This window comes from Leucoraja erinacea, chromosome 17 (genome assembly GCF_028641065.1).
Source record: "Leucoraja erinacea ecotype New England chromosome 17, Leri_hhj_1, whole genome shotgun sequence".
NCBI classification, from domain to species: Eukaryota; Metazoa; Chordata; class Chondrichthyes; order Rajiformes; family Rajidae; genus Leucoraja; species Leucoraja erinaceus.
The window spans coordinates 42,680,410-42,696,304 of NC_073393.1; the positions used below are offsets into that span (position 1 = coordinate 42,680,410).

At 44.6% G+C, this 15,895-nt stretch overlaps 1 protein-coding gene across 1 annotated transcript in view; it reads left to right on the top strand.

The window, feature by feature from the left end:
* slc7a5 (solute carrier family 7 member 5) overlaps positions 1 to 15,895 on the top strand; it is a 70,592-nt gene that overhangs the window by 47,758 nt on the left and 6,939 nt on the right. The window contains exons 5-7 of the mRNA XM_055649059.1: positions 7,825 to 7,948; positions 10,577 to 10,680; positions 13,753 to 13,849. Of these exons, the coding sequence (XP_055505034.1) occupies positions 7,825 to 7,948; positions 10,577 to 10,680; positions 13,753 to 13,849 (325 nt within the window). The remainder of the gene's footprint in view (positions 1 to 7,824; positions 7,949 to 10,576; positions 10,681 to 13,752; positions 13,850 to 15,895) is intronic.

The window sequence follows — 15,895 nt, forward strand, 5'->3', positions numbered from 1 at the left end:
GGTGGGGGAGGGATAGAGAGAGAGGGAATGCCGGGGCTACCTGAAGTGAGGGAAATCAATATTCATACCACTGGGCTGGAAGCTGCCCAAGCGAAATATGAGATGCTGTTCCTCCAAGTTGAGTTTAGCCTCACTCTGACAATGGAGGAGATCGTGGACAGAGAGGTCTGTGTGGGAATGGGAAGGAGAAGTAAAGTTTCCATCGACCGGGAGATCAGGTTGGTTCACGCGGGCTGAGTGAAGGTGTTCCGCAAAACGATCGCCCAGTCTGCGTTTGGTCTCACCGATATATCAGAGTCCACATCTTGATCAACGGATACAGTAGATGAGGTTGGAGGAGGTGCAAGTGAACCTCTGCCTAACCTGAAAGGACTGTCGGTGTCCTTGGACAGAGTCGAGGGAGGTGGTATAGGAACAGGTGTTGCATCTTCTGCGGTTGCGGGGAAGGTACCTGGGGAGGGGGTGGTTTGGGTGGGAAGGGATGAGTTAACCAGGGAGTTGCGGAGGGAACGGTCTCTGCGGAAGGTGGAAAGGGGTGGAGATGGGAAAATGTGGCTCGTGGTGGGATCCCATTGGAGGTGGCAGAAATTTCGGAGGATTATGTGTTGTATGCGACGGCTGATGGGATGGAAGGTAAGGACAAGGGGGAGGGGGAGCAAGGGCGGAGCTGCGGGGTACCGAGGATATACGAGTGAGGGCCTCGTGTATGATGGGAGAGGGGAACCCCCGTTCCCTAAAGAATGAGGACATCTCGGATGGCATCTCTGGAATGCTGCCTGACTCGCTGAGTTACTCCAGAATTTTGTGTCTATTTGTCTCAGTATGGCCTTGATTATGACATAAAGTATAACTCTAAGAAAAGCTGCATAATGATAGTTAGAAGCGCTGAGGACAGGAAATCAACTTTTCCGACCTTTTATTTGTCAGACAGTCCTCTTGCTGTGTGCGAGGAAGTTAAATAGCTAGGTCATGTCACATCCGATGACTGGACGGATGACAAAGACCTCTACCGACAGCGCTGTAAAATTTATTTTCAAGCTAACACTCTTATAAGGAAGTTTTCTATGTGCTCTGAATCTGTGAAGTGTTCCTTGTTCAGAACCTACATCACACCGTTATATACTGCTCAATTGTGGTCTAACTATAAGGAAAATAGTATGCAGAGGCTGAAGGTAGCATACAATGATGCAATGAGGTTGCTGCTTTGTGTCCCTAGGTGGCAAAGTGCCAGTCAATTGTTTGTGTCCACTAGAGTGCCAACCTGTGAGGCACTCTTAAGACAGCTGATGTTTAGTTTTATGTGTCGCCTGGACAAGTCAGAGAACCACATAATTGAAGCCCTAGTCAGCCCTCTGAAAAGCTGCTATAGATTCACTTCTAGGCTAATAGCTTGTATATCTTATAGGCTAATATGCAATTTTTTTTAATGTATTTTTTTTCTATCTTCTTATACTGTATGATGTGTTATATGGACCTGTGTCTGAAATAAAAGCTTTATTATTATTATTATTATTATTTGCAGCTTTATAGAACATCCTTTCACCCAATTACAGGATACAGAGGTTTTGAAAAGGGTGCAGAGGAGGTTTACTAGTAGGAAGTCTACGAGTCTGAAGAAGGGTCTTGTCCCGAAACAGCTGAGTTCCCCCAGTATTTTGTGTCTATCTTTACTAGAATGATAGACACAAAAAGCTGGGGTAACTCAGTGGGACAGGCAGCATCTCTAGAGAGAAGGAAGGGGTGATGTTTGGGGTTGAGGTCCTTCTTCAGACTGGAATGATGTCTGATTTGGGGGCATGAGAGGGAGAGGTTGGACTTACTTGGATAGTTTCCTCTGAAAATCTGAAGTTTGTAGGGAGATCTGATGTATATAGTTGAGCTTATAGGACTTGATATTACAATCCCTACTATAATTGGCACCTTCTTATTATCTTGAGTGGGGGTAGGGGTAAAAACTTCATTGGGGTGATCAGGTGTGCTCCCCTCCGTTTGACCCCTCTTGCTGGTCATTTTGCAGCCCAGTTGGAGTCCTTCCTCTTCAGCCACAGCCAGTTGCTGCTTCACTCGGCAGCCTCTGACAGCGACCTGAAGGCTTGCCGGAAGGCCTGTTCTCGAACTCCCGTTCCCTTCAGGAGTCTGGTTGTTGACATGGCTACAAACCCTCTACAACCAACCTCTACAAGGAGCACCTGGGTACACCAGCCGCCTTGTTCTGCCTCGGCTGCTAAGTCTGAATACTTCAGACATTTGCGTTCATGCACTTCACCAACTGCAGCCTCCCAAGGCAGTTAACTCCACGATGTACAGGGACTTCTGTGAGGTTGACCACAAGATCATGCCCGGCCTGAGATTAGTTGTGATGATCTCTGGTGGAAAGATGAGCTTCTGGCCTATATCAGCCTGCATTTTCCAGTCCCGGGCAGTGTCCTGGAGGGCCGGTTCCTTTCTTGCAAGTGGCTTCTCTGGAAGTTGTTCTCCCTTTACAAAAGGGGTAGTGTTCGAGGAACCAGGTGTTGGGGGAGGGAGGGCATTGGTGGTAGTTCTCCTTCCTTCCAAGGTAATCGGCAGTTGTCGTAGGAGCTGATTGTGCCTCCAGGTGTAGCTGCCTTTTGAAAGGTGAGGATGTGCCTTTAATGTTGCTGGGATTTGGCAGAAAGAACATGATAGATCTTCTCCAAACCACTGGTTTAGGTTCTTGGGAAGAACATCGTAGGTGGCTTTGATGATGAAGCTAAGACGGCTTCCTTCTATCTCCCACAGATCCTTCCAGGTAAGCTTACGATGCTCCATGTTTTCTCAGGTAGTCCACTGGTCCTGTTTGGACTGTGAGACTGCCTTTGCGCATCTCTCTGCCTCCTCTTGCTGACGGACCTCAGCAACTGCCAGCTTTCTTCTCTGGGTGATGTTGCCTTGTGCCTTGTGGGTCTACATGTCCCGAGTCCAATCCCACCTCTTCCCTGCTGCACCTGTCCTACAATGTCTCCATGCCTGAGAGCATATTTTGCTTGCTGTACAGCCTTCAATGGGATCCACTCCCAGTTGCCAGTCTTGTACCGTATCATCTTGAGACTCGGTCAGGGTCATGTCCAGCCCCACATTGGTGAATTTGTATTCTTCTGTGAGGCTAGAGACGGGCAGTTCCAGAGCGCTGTGTCCAAACAAGCCGATATTGCTGAGGCAACGCGGGAATCCAAGCCACTTCTTGATGTATGAACTGACTGTCCTCTCCAGCTTCTCGACTTTGGTGATGGGGACCTCGTAGACCATCAGAGGCCACATCAGACGGGGGAGCAATCCAAACTGCAGGCACCACAGTTTCAGCTTACCAGGAAGCGAGGTGTAGTCTATGCTAGCAAGGCCTTTGATGTTTTTTTCCCTGTTGGTCACACTGGTCTGAGTCTTTGAGACTTGCATTGTGCCACCGTCCTAAACTCTTGACTGGCAGCTCTGACACCATTGGAATGGGTGTTTCATCAATGTGGAATCGCTTGTCTATGATTTTTCGTCTGATGATGGATATGCTCCTGGATTTGCTGGGTTTCAACTTCATCCAGGCCCATGTTATGTTCGCATGAAGCTATTCCAGCAGGCGCTTGGTACATGCAATGGTTGAGGTCGGGGTGGTCATGTCATCCATGTAGACGCGAGTGGGAGGTAGCCGCTGCCCAGACTGCAGCCGCTCTCCTCCTACCACCCACTTTGAAGCTGTGTAAACGCCAGGAACTACATGTGCTGGTTTACAAAACAAGACACAGTGCTGGAGTAGCTCAGCGAGTCAGGCAGCAGCTCGGGAGACAGGAGCGATCAGTGCAGGGCTGGAGAACGATGAGCTTGGAGGCTGCGTGGGGAGATTGCCAGTGCTGTTGAGCCGTAACAGTCCAGCAGATGATGGCTTGGTGTTTAACTGTGGCGTCACGGTGAAGGAGTAGGTAAAGCGACTGACCCTAGCATAGTAGAGGTCAGCCCATCAGACTACAACACCAACTACCTTGTCAGCAGCGTCATATTTCGCTTGTGCAGCTTATAACCCAGTGGTATGGATATTAATTTCTCAAACTTCAAGTAACCCTTGCATTCCCTCTCTCTCCATCCCTTCCCCACCTAAGTCGAACCAGGTTTAAAGTCATCTTGTTCACTCATTATAGAATAGAATAGAATAGAATACCTTTATTGTCATTCAGACCTTACGGTCTGAACGAAATTCCGTGCCTGCAGTCATACATACAATAATACAATAATAAACAACAATAAACACAAATTAACATCCACCACAGTGAGTCCTCCAAGCACCTCCTCACTGTGGTGGAGGCAAAAATCTTAGGGCTGCAGTCTCTTCCCTCCTCTTCTCCCTCTGCGCTGAGGCGATTCCCCACCGGGCGATGGTACAAACAGTCCCGCAGCTCACCGAAACCCGCAAACGGGCCGGCTCAAACACCGCGGCCCGGGCTGGTCGAAGCTGCCGCCCTCCAGTCCAGCGGACGCTAAACCCCGGCCTCAGGTCACCGCCGCCAGAACGCCGTCCCAGCCACCGGAGCACCGTTCCAGCCCCGAGCCGGATCGCCCTCACGTGAGTGCCATTCCTCCCTCGAGCTGGGCTGCTCCGACGGGAGCGCCATTCCACCTTGAGCTGGGCCGCCCTCACGGGAGAGTCTCAGCCCCGAGCCGGACCGCCCTCACGGGAGCGAGCCCAGGGCAAGTCCTGACTGGCTGCCTCCGGAGTCTCGAGGTCGCCAGCTCCACCATTAGGCCTCAGCGCAGACGGAGGCAGAGAAGGGGGATACGACAAAAAAGTCGTATTCCCCCGAAGGGAGAGACAGCAAGCCCCGTTTCAACCCCCCCACCCACACATAAACACAACCTAAAAACAAAAACTAACTAGACAAAACGAAAAAAAAAAAACAACATAAAAAAGTAAAAACAAACGGACAGCAGGCGAGCCGCAGCCGTTTACCAGCGCCGCCACTTCATTGTCTGTTCTCGTTCTCATCTGGGCCACAGCCAACAATGTCCCGTTTTCTTTGTCATCGTTACTTTTTTGCATATCTTTCATTCATTAGTCTATATCTCTCCACATCACCATCTATATCTCTTGTTTCCCTCTCCCCTGATTCTCAATCTGAAGAAGGGTCCTGACCCAAAACTTCACCTATTCCCTTTCTCCAGAGATGCTGTGTGACCCGCTGAGTTACTCCAGCTTTCTGTGTCTATATTTGGTTTAAACTAGCATGTGCAATTCCTTCCTACAGGTTTAACAACAGATTTTGGATTGTTACTGAGTGAGCAGAGGCCTGTGTGTTCAGAGGAGGTGAGGTAGGAGTGGGCATAACATTATGAGCAGCATTGATGGGGGAGGCCATCAGAAGCTTACTCCTAGGATGGAAAAGTCAAATAGCAGTGGGCATAGCTCTCACGACAAAGGGGTAATGTTTTAAGGAGATGTGCAGGCCAAGTGTTTTTATACAGGGCACCGAGTGCCTGGAACATGCTGGTGGAGGCAGATATGATTTTGGCTTTTATAGAGACGTATGGATATGCAGGGAAAGGAGGGATATGGATTATGTGCAGGCAGATAAGTTTGGTGGCCTCAGGCTTGGCACAGACATTGTGGGCAGAAGGGCCTTTCTTCATTTGCTGTGTACTATTCTATGTTCCATGCACGAACACAGTTTCCTAGTCTAGAAGATTGATTCAGGAATCTTGTGGAATTTAGAAGATAATCATCAAAGCATCTGTGATATTACAGTTACTTCCATTGAACTCTTGGCGTTTGGGATTCGCGGCTCTGATGTATTTTTTCCTTTCTGTTACCAACCCATGTTAATTTTGGTGCATATATATCTCCTCTATATACAATAAAATGTTAGTATCTTCTCCCTATCAGATACTGAATGAAATTGACCTATATGATGATCATATTCGTGCTCTGTTAGCCTGTTGATGCAATATGACTTATTGCTCTGCCTAACCTAAATAAGTACTAAACAAATAATACTGAAGATAGACACAAAATGCTGGAGTAACTCAGCGGGACAGGCAAGATCTCTGGAGAGATCCAGAGATGCTGCGTGTCCCGCTGAGTTACTCCAGCATTTTGTGTCTCTTCGATTTAAACCAGTGTTTGCAGTTCCTTCCTAAACAAATAATACCCGTGTTTTAACCAACCTCGTTATTTGGTTATAGCAGGTGGACTTCCCCACGCCATCCCTGACCACACGGGTGCACCAGCGAGCAGTTCCACACCCACCGCACCATCCAGTTGATGTGGCTGTTGTTGCAGCTCACGTTGTAGCCCCTGGTGACAGCGCTTGCTGCAGGATGCCACCACTGACAGGACATGCTTCGTCACTGTCGGACTCTCAGCAACTGCCACTTCTTCCTATCGGCTATCGCTTTGCCCGCTCCACCTCCGCCTCCTTGTCCCATCGTTCTGACCACTCAGCCTCTCCACCGCTACCTCCTCCTCCTCTTTGCCTGGAGTCACCAACATCCTCCACGGTGGAAGGTGTCGGTGATGGCCGACAGGAAGATGCAGTAGCTGGGGAGAGGGGAGGGAGCCCCACAGTGACCGAGCGTGTCTTGTTGGCATCGGCCTGAAGAAGGCGCTGTTCCTGGAGGGTACAACGTGAGCCGTGTCACCCGGACTGTGCAGTAGCCGGTGAATAAGCGCTCGCTGGTATCGGCACAATAGGTGAAACGACACAACGTGTTGAAGTAACTCAGCACACGGAATCACTCAAGATGGTTCCCAACGTCACCTATCCATGTTCTCCAGCAATGCTGCCTGAGCCGCTGAGTTACTGCTGTATTTTGTGTCCTGTTGTGCATGAACTATCATCTGCAGTTCTTTATTTCAACTACATACAATGATAATACCTTACTTGGCAAGGGACAGTCAGCAATAATGGGCATGGTCTGTTACAACGAGGGTTGACTGCATTGCCTCACACCTTCATGATTCAAGGCATATTGTTTAATTATGAACAAGGAGTCATTGTGCTCATCCTAGGTCATTTGAAAGAGCTAAACAATTCTTTTCTCCTAAAGATCGACACAAAATGCTGGAGCAAATCAGTGGGCAAGGCAGAAGAGAGAGAATGGGTGACTTTTGGGTTGAGACCCTTCTTCAAAGTCTGAATGAAGGGTCTCGACCCAAAACTTCACCCATTCCTTCTATCCAGAGATGTTGCCTGTCCCACTGAGTTACTCTATCATCGACATAACCCAGCATCTGCAGTTCCTTCCTACACATCCCATCTGTTTGTCTCATAATTGTACAAACCCTTTTCCTGCTACATACTCAATTGATTATTTTGTAGATTCTACAGATTCTAATGCCATCAAATAATGTGTTCCAGATTTTAAAGATTTAGTTTGTTTAATGACCTTTATGTATAAAGCTTTTGTAAAATTTCAGTTGAAAATTAGTGATATTTCCTGATAATGAGCAGGTTTATTAATCCTTGCTACATTGCTGCTTTTTCAGTTTTAATACAAGGCTATCTTCCAAAAATTGGCTGTAAAACTACTGAGAAAAATTGACTAGCTTTGCTTTACCCGAAATCCCCAAGGAAATAACATTCTTCTTACATAAGGGGCTTAACATTCTTGTTTTCTAACAAACTCAATCGAGCATTGTATTGCAATGTTAAATCCTGATTGTTAAACATTTGGTACTTTGCACTGTGTATAAATAGTATTGCTAATCTGTACAAACTCTTCAACAATGAGTTTAAACTATAGCTCTTAAATGCAATAGTTTTCATGAAAATGTGAACTGATTTGCAGGAGGACTTTGACCTTTAACAATCTTTAATTGTTTTGCAGGAATCTGCCTCGCGCTATTATGATCTCCATGCCAGTTGTGACAGTTGTGTATGTGTTGACCAATCTGGCATATTTCACAACCCTGTCTCCTGAAACGATGCTGCATTCAGAAGCAGTGGCTGTGGTTAGTGATCAAGAACCATTCCATTATTTCTTAACTTTATAATTATAGTGGCATATATTCTTGTTTACAGTAAAATTGTTTGCAAACAAAATGAATGACCAGTTAAGTACCTGTTAAATGAAATGTATCTATTGTTAGTGGTAGGTCACATTGAGTGACGTTGTACCACCATGAAGTGTGATGAGAATCAAAAAGTAGGAGCAAGTGTGACCTGTTGTGTCGTTAAAGGCCTGTCCCACTGTACAAGGTAATTCAAGAGCTCTCCCGAGTTTAAAAAAAAAAATCAAACTTGTGGTAAGCACGTAGAATGTACGTGGCGGGTACGTCGGAGCTCGGGACGTCTCTTAGGGGCTCGTAACGCTAACGGCAGGTACTCGGGATACGCGGTAAACTCGTAAAGACTCGTGAAGATTTTTCAACATGTTGAAAAATGTCCACGAGAGCCCCGAGTACCTACGAGCAGCTATTACAGTAATTCTCCGAGTTCGAATTAGGGGAAACTCGGGAGAACTCTTGAATTAGCTCGTACAGTGGGACAGGCCCTTTAAGCAGAATAATGGCTGATCTACTCCAGCACTTACATATCCATATTCTTTCATTATAAAAGCCAATGCACCATTTGCTTTCCTCAGTGTTTGCTGCATTTACATGGTGCCATTTAGTGACTTCTTCACAAGGATTCTAAGGTCCCTTCAAACTATGGTGGTTGCAGTAAAGACCTCAAGCTTTTTTTACACTAATATATACTTTTTTCATTTATTGAACTTTTTTTGGTTTATTATTTTATATATATGTGTTTACAGGCCTGTTATGCCGCTGCAAGTAAGAATTTCATTGTTCCATTTCCAGTACACACAGTGCCCTCCATAATGTTTGGGACAAAGACCCATCATTTATTTATTTGCCTCTGTACTCCACAATTTAAGATTTGTAATAGAAAAGAAATCACATGTGGTTAAAGTGCACATTGTCAGATTTTAATAAAGACCATTTCTATACATTTTGGTTTCACCGTGTAGAAATTACAGCAGTTGTCACTTGTTGACCAGGAATGCAGGGAAAAGCCTGGGAATCACAGGCCAGTGAGCCTAACATCTGTGGTCAGAAAGTTACTAGAGAGTACTCTGAGGGATAAAATATACATGCCTATAGGTGGTGTCCCAGGTAGATAGGGTGGTCAAGAAGGCCTTCATCAGTCAGAGTATTGTATATTGGAGGTCATGTTACAGTTGTACAAGGCATTGGTGAGGCCACATTTAGAGTATTGTGTTCCATTTTGGTCGCCCTGTTACAGAAAAGATGGTGTTAAGCTGGAAAGTTTGCAGAGAAGATTAATGAGGATGTTGCCAGGAGTTGAGGGCCTATTGAGAGAGGTTGAGCAGGCTAGGACTTTATTCCGTGGAGCACAGGAGGATATTATAGAGGTGTATAAGATTATAAAAGGAATAGATTGAGTAAACACAGTGTTTAAGAAGGGTTTCGGCCCGAAACGTTGCCTATTTCCTTCGCTCCATAGATGCTGCTGCACCCGCTGAGTTTCTCCAGCTTTTTTGTGTAACCATAGATTGAGTAAATTTACCCAGACTAGGGGAATCAAGAACCATCGGACATAGATTTATGGTAAGGGAGGAATGATTTAAAAGCAACCCGAGGGGCAGCTTTTTTTTACACTAAGGGTGATAGGTATATGGAACGAGCTGACGGAGGAGGTAGTTGAGGCAGGTACTATCACAATGTTTAAAAATAGTTTGGACAGGTAGATGGATAGGATAGGATAGGTTTGAAGGGATATAGGCCAAAAGCAAGCAGGACTAGTGTAGATGGATCATGTTGGACAAGTCAGGCCCAAGGGCCTGCTTCAATGCTGTATAACACAACAATACCAAAATGAATGCTCACTTCCCAAGGTTGTTTAAGAGATATATATGGTGTCCCAGAACTTTAGAAGTGTCAGCATAACCAATAAAATATTTAACATCCAACTGATAGTGGTTACACACCAAACCCTTTGTGCCATTCATTCCAGACTAGCCACATATTTAAATCAGCATTTTGAAAAGAATGATATAATCAGGATTTTATAAATGTTAATAACGGATTGGATTGTGTGATAGACAGGAGTAGGCCTTTCGGCCCTTCGAGCCTTCACCGCCATTCACTGAGATCATGGCGGATCATCCACAATAAGTACCCTGTTGCTGACCATGGTCAGATTTTACTTTGGGGCATTGAACTGCAAATCTTTTCCTTTTCTAATGCCTGGCACTTTCCTACAGGATTTGATGTTAACTAGGATTCTGTTCCTGATCCTATCTTGCTTGGAAACTCCCCTTGCATTTTTGTGTGATTCAAGGAGTAATATTGGAAGCACATTTGACAATGTCTATCAGTTAGATGGGGAACTACAATTTTATCAAGTCTTTCCCATACTAAGGATGGAATACTGTTTAAAAAAAAAAAAGATTTTAATATTTAAAGAATGGGATAAAGATTTTTGATTCAAGTAAGAATCACCTAGAAGTAAACAGTTGAACTGATCCACAAAAAACGAAAGTAATATTTATTAATTTGCTTACATTGCATTTTATACAATCTGATGTGTTTAATTTCTCTTTTTTCTTTGTGCAGGACTTTGGTAATATCCATCTGGGAGTAATGTCCTGGATTGTCCCAGTATTTGTAGGGCTCTCCTGTTTCGGTTCTGTCAATGGATCGCTCTTCACTTCATCAAGGTAAACTATTGAAAATGTCATTATTTACCAAACATCTTTCTTGACAAGCTTGCAAATTTGTTTCATATACATCACAAAACTAAAGCATCAATGTTTCTGCTCTTTTAAAAAAAAAAACAGCACCTCACACAATGTACGAGCTATTGTTTTTGACCATGGCTTTTGACCATGCCTGAGGCTTTGCTTCTGTTTGTGGTGTTTTTGATGTTTCTTTATTTTACATGTCTTTTCCTACTATTTCTTTTGATTGTTATTTTTGGTGTGTATTAACTTTTTTGTCAATGATTAGTGATGTACAGCACTTTGTTGCAGCTATGTTTGTTTTTAAAGTGCTCTATAAATAAAATTATTATTATTATTATTATTATTGTACTTAGACAATGAGACTGGCCAGATGATTGGAGTTTCAGTGAAGAAACTGGAGTTGCAGGTGGACCACCTCAGAATCAACCAGGACACTTCATAGATAGGAGGAGCAAAATGCTGGAGTAACTCAGCGGGACAGGCAGCATCTCCGGAGAGAAGGAATGGGTGACTTTTTGGGTCAAGACCCTTCTTCAAGCTGGTTATGAGGCAGAGCGACATAGTGCGATAGGGATAGGAGATTCATTAATGAAGGAGAGTCTCAACCCGAAACGTCACCCATTCCTTCTCTCCAGAGATGCTGCCTGTCCCACTGAGTTACCTAGGAGATTCATTAGTTAGGAGAACACAGGAGATTATGAGGCTACAAATGAGACTCCAGGATGGTGTGTTGCCTCCCTGGCGCCAGGATTCAGGATGTTTCAGCATGGCTGTATGACATTCTCTAAGGGGAGGGGGAACTCTCAGAAGACGCAATGGTTTATAGGTCCCTGAAAGTGGTAACATGAGTGGATAGGGTGATTTTTTTTTTAAGTATACATGGTGTGAGCCTTCATTGTTCAGAGGATTGAGTATGAAAGATGGAGAGTCATGGTACAGCACTATAAAACTTTAGTTAGACCTCATTTAGAATAGGAAGTTCACCAGGATGCAGTCTGTGTTAGAAAATATTAGCAATAAGGAAAGATTGGACTAAGGTCGTTGATAAGAAGCCTTAGACTGACTAGAGGGATATGAACTTCATGTGGGCAGATGGGACTAGATTAGTTTGGCATTATGGTTGGTGCAGGACCTGTTCCTGTGCTGCAACTCTCTATGTTCAGTAGCAGTGGTTTGGTATCAGAAGCTTTGTGTTCCATGTTTGCATTCTGGATTTTTGGTTCAAAAGCTTCAGATTTCACTTTCCACTTTTGAACTGGGGACATAATTTAAACCGAAAATTAGGCCAATTTAAATTGGAGGAACAGCACCTCATCTTTCGCTTGGGCAGCTTATATCCCAGCAGTATGAATGTTGACTTCTCTAACTTGAAGTAACCCTTGCTTTCACCCTCCCACTCCATCCGTCCCCATCCTAGTTCTTCGATCATTCTGATTGTCCTGATCTTATCTTAATCTTATCTTATCTTATCTTAGCATGTTTCGTTGTTAACCTACCCTAAGCTAACAATGATCTATTCTACATTTTCCTTGAGCTTTGTCCCCTTTGATGTCTCATTTACCCTTCCATATCTCTCTCGCTCTCCCCTGACTCTCAGTCTGAAGAAGATCCTCGACCCGAAATGTCACCTATTCCTTCTTTCCAGAGATGCAGTCTGAGCGTCTTTCATTTATTGGAATAATGGAGCCTCATTAGTGGACCTGCTGGCCTCCAGGTCAACTAAGAGTTAAAGAAAGACAAAGCGGATCATTTTCTCCAGAGATGTTGCCTGGCCCGCTGAGTTACTCCAGCATTTTGTGTCGATCTTCGGTTTAAACCAGCATCTGCAGTTTCTTCCTTCACATTTTCTCCAGAGAGTTCGAGACTAAGGAGAGGCCTGGATGTTTCCAAAATTTTGCGAGGCATAGACACGGTAAACAAAGACCAGGCCCGTTGGGCAACAACGTCTGTACATGATGCCAACACTTACCTGCCTGTCTGCCTGCTACTCTTCATATATTAATGGTTTGGATGATGGAAATGATGGCTGTGTAGCTAAGTTTGCGGATGATATGAAGATTGTTTGAGGGGCAGGTAATGTCGTGGAAGCAGGGAGTCTGCAGTAGGCCTCGGATAGGTTGGGACAATGCACAAATAATTGGCAGATGGAATATAGTGTAGCCAAGTGTGTGGCCGTACGTTTTGGTAGTAGGAATAAAGGAATAGACTATTTTATAAAATGGAGAAAGGGTTCTGAAAACGGAGGTGCAAAGGGACTTGGGAACACTGGTGCAAGATTCCCAAAAGGTTGATTTGTAGGTTGAATTGGTAGTAAGGAAGGCAAATGCAATGTTAGGATTCATTTTGAGAGGACTATAGTATAAAAGCAGGGATGCTATGCTGACTCTTTATAAGGTACTGGTCAGATTGCATTTGGAGTATTGAGAGCAGTTTTGGGCCCCATGTCTGAGGAGGAATGTGGGAGGAGGTTTACCAGAATGATCCCGGGGATGATGGGGTTAATATATGATGACAGTTTGACGACACTGGGCCTTCGATGGTGGGGAGGTCAGATGTTAGTGCCACTGGTTGATAGTCATTGAGGCACATCACCTTGCTCTTCTTGGGCACCGGTATTATTGATGCCCTTTTAAAGCAAGTGGGAACCTCAGACCTCAGAAGTGAGAGGTGAAAATGTTGGTAAAAACTCCAGCCAGTTGGTCCGCACAGGTTTTTACAACACGACCGGGTATACCAGCAGGTCCAGGTCCTGAAGGATCTTCTGACGTCGGCCTCTGTGACTGTGACTGAAATACCAGTTGTTTATTTCTCCCAAATTCCAGGTTATTAACTCAATTTCAATTTCCGATTTTAAGTGTATTTAAACTTGGATGATGTGTGTTGTTAATCCAGTGATTCTAACAGCTGTGCTGCCATTATATTGTTAACATCCTGAAGATTCATTTGCCTGATGCAGGAAACTGGAATCAACTGATGTTGAGAGTAAATGCTTGTCTGCCTATTACAATTTGTTTTTTAAATCTTCAATAGTCCTTTCTTTTATTGCAGATTGTTCTTTGTGGGAGCCAGGGAGGGCCACTTGCCCAATCTTCTTTCAATGATTCACCCAAAACACTATACGCCTGTACCATCGTTAGTCTTCACTGTGAGTATCTCCAGATTGTTATGGTATTGTCATCGAATCAGAAAATGACAGCACAGGGCGAATGCAGGAATACTGCTTTTTAAATATGCTTTCGGAGATCAAATCAACATACTTCGCTGAGGTTTATGTTGTTATTTAAAAATGTTGCCGTAATCTGTATGACTAAGTATAAATTGTAAATACAGAATAGCAGTATACAATTATATATTGGTATACAAATGGCAGAGCATGGGTTTGTGAATTCATTACTACTTCTGTTGTTTTATTTTAGTTTAGTTTAGAGATACAGCTCCGATACAGGCCCTGCGGCCCACCGAGGGCACACCGACCAGTGATCCCCGCACACTAACGCTATACTACACACACTCGGGACAATTTATATTTATATCAAGCCAATTAACCTACAAACATGTACGTCTTTGTAGTGTGGGAAGAAACCGAAGATCTCGGAGAAAACCCACTCGGGTCACGGGGAAAATGTGCAAACACCGTACAGACAGCACCCATAGTCAGGATCGAACCTGGGTCTCTGGAGCTGTAAAGCAGTAGCTCTACCGCAACGCCCGTATTCTTGTTTCAATCTGGAAAATGGTTATACTGGTGTCTGTCAAAATCCTACTTGCAGATTTGGAATTTTCTATGAAGTCCAGTTTCATCCAGCATATAAACAAGCCCTTCAGCACAACTCGTTCTTGCCAACCAAGATGCCCATCCAAACTAGTCCCATTTCCGCTTGTTTCACCCATATCTCTCAAAATCATTTCTATCCTTTCACATCGTAGACATGAGCATTCATTGCTTGACTATATTTTGACATGCTTTTAGATAAAGAACAACCTGAGATTGTGTAAGGGAGTGATTTTAAGAAACACAAATACTTGCATTTCCAAAGTGTCTTTGTGCCTTCTACAAAATTCCCGTGTTGTTTACAGAGGAATACTGCTTTGATATGCAGCAAAGCTGGAAATGTATCAGGCAACTTATGCACAGCGCGATCTCATAACGTGCAATGTAATATTGACTGGATATTTCAATGGTTCAATGACACTCTATTGTCACGTGTACAGAGGTACAGTGAAAAGCTCTTGTTGTGCGCTATCCAGTCAGCAGAAAGACTATACATGTTTGCAGTCGAGCCATTTACACGATAAGGGAATAACGTTTAGTGCAAGGTAAAGCCAGCAAGGATAGTCCGAGGTAGACAAAAATGCTGGAGAAACTCAACGAGTGAGGCAGCATCTATGGAGCAAAAGAAATAGGCGACGTTTCAGGTCGAGACCCTTCTTCAGACTGATGTGGGGGTGGGAAGGATAGTCCGAGGATCACTAATGGGGTAGATAGTCGTTCAGGACTGCTATACGTTATTCTAAGTATATGGTAGTAGGTAGCACTGAGTCAGTTCACAAGAGTCACCACATTTCAGGCGCCATCTTGTACCCTTAAAGTATGACATTTAAAAAAAGCATTAGTCTTAACTTGGCCATAAAGGTCCGTTGTCCTGGGGGTGGCACTGGGTCAGTGTTGCAGGGGTCATCCTGACCCGGGGATGTGTCGATGTCCTCTACCGTTGCTCCACCATTCTGTGCTGCTGTAAGCCGCGTCCTCAGCCACGTCCCAAGCTAATGGAGCCCCAGGCTGCTGCAGGTATCCAGCGGCCTACTCGCCGACTCACCCACGCCCACACCTCCTGGACATCGGCCTGTGAATGCGCCGCACATCGCTTCTGATGCCCATCGTTCCACCTCCAGGATGCCTCTCGCAGCCAAAGCAGAATAGGGATGCGCGTATAAATCCTGATTTCCTCAGCAAAATACTGATTTTCAGGTACTAGAACACTGAAATGCTGTGACAAAACTTGGCAGCTCTGCATCGTGTTCCTTGTGGGCTGAAGGGCCTATTCCTGTGTTGCACCTTTCTATTTTCCCATTTCATGTTTTTACACAAAAGAATCAACTAATTGATTGTACATCACTTTGAATCGGATGATTAAATATGTTTAAAATTGATATAGTCGTCATAAATCTCAGACCTTATCCATTTCACTTA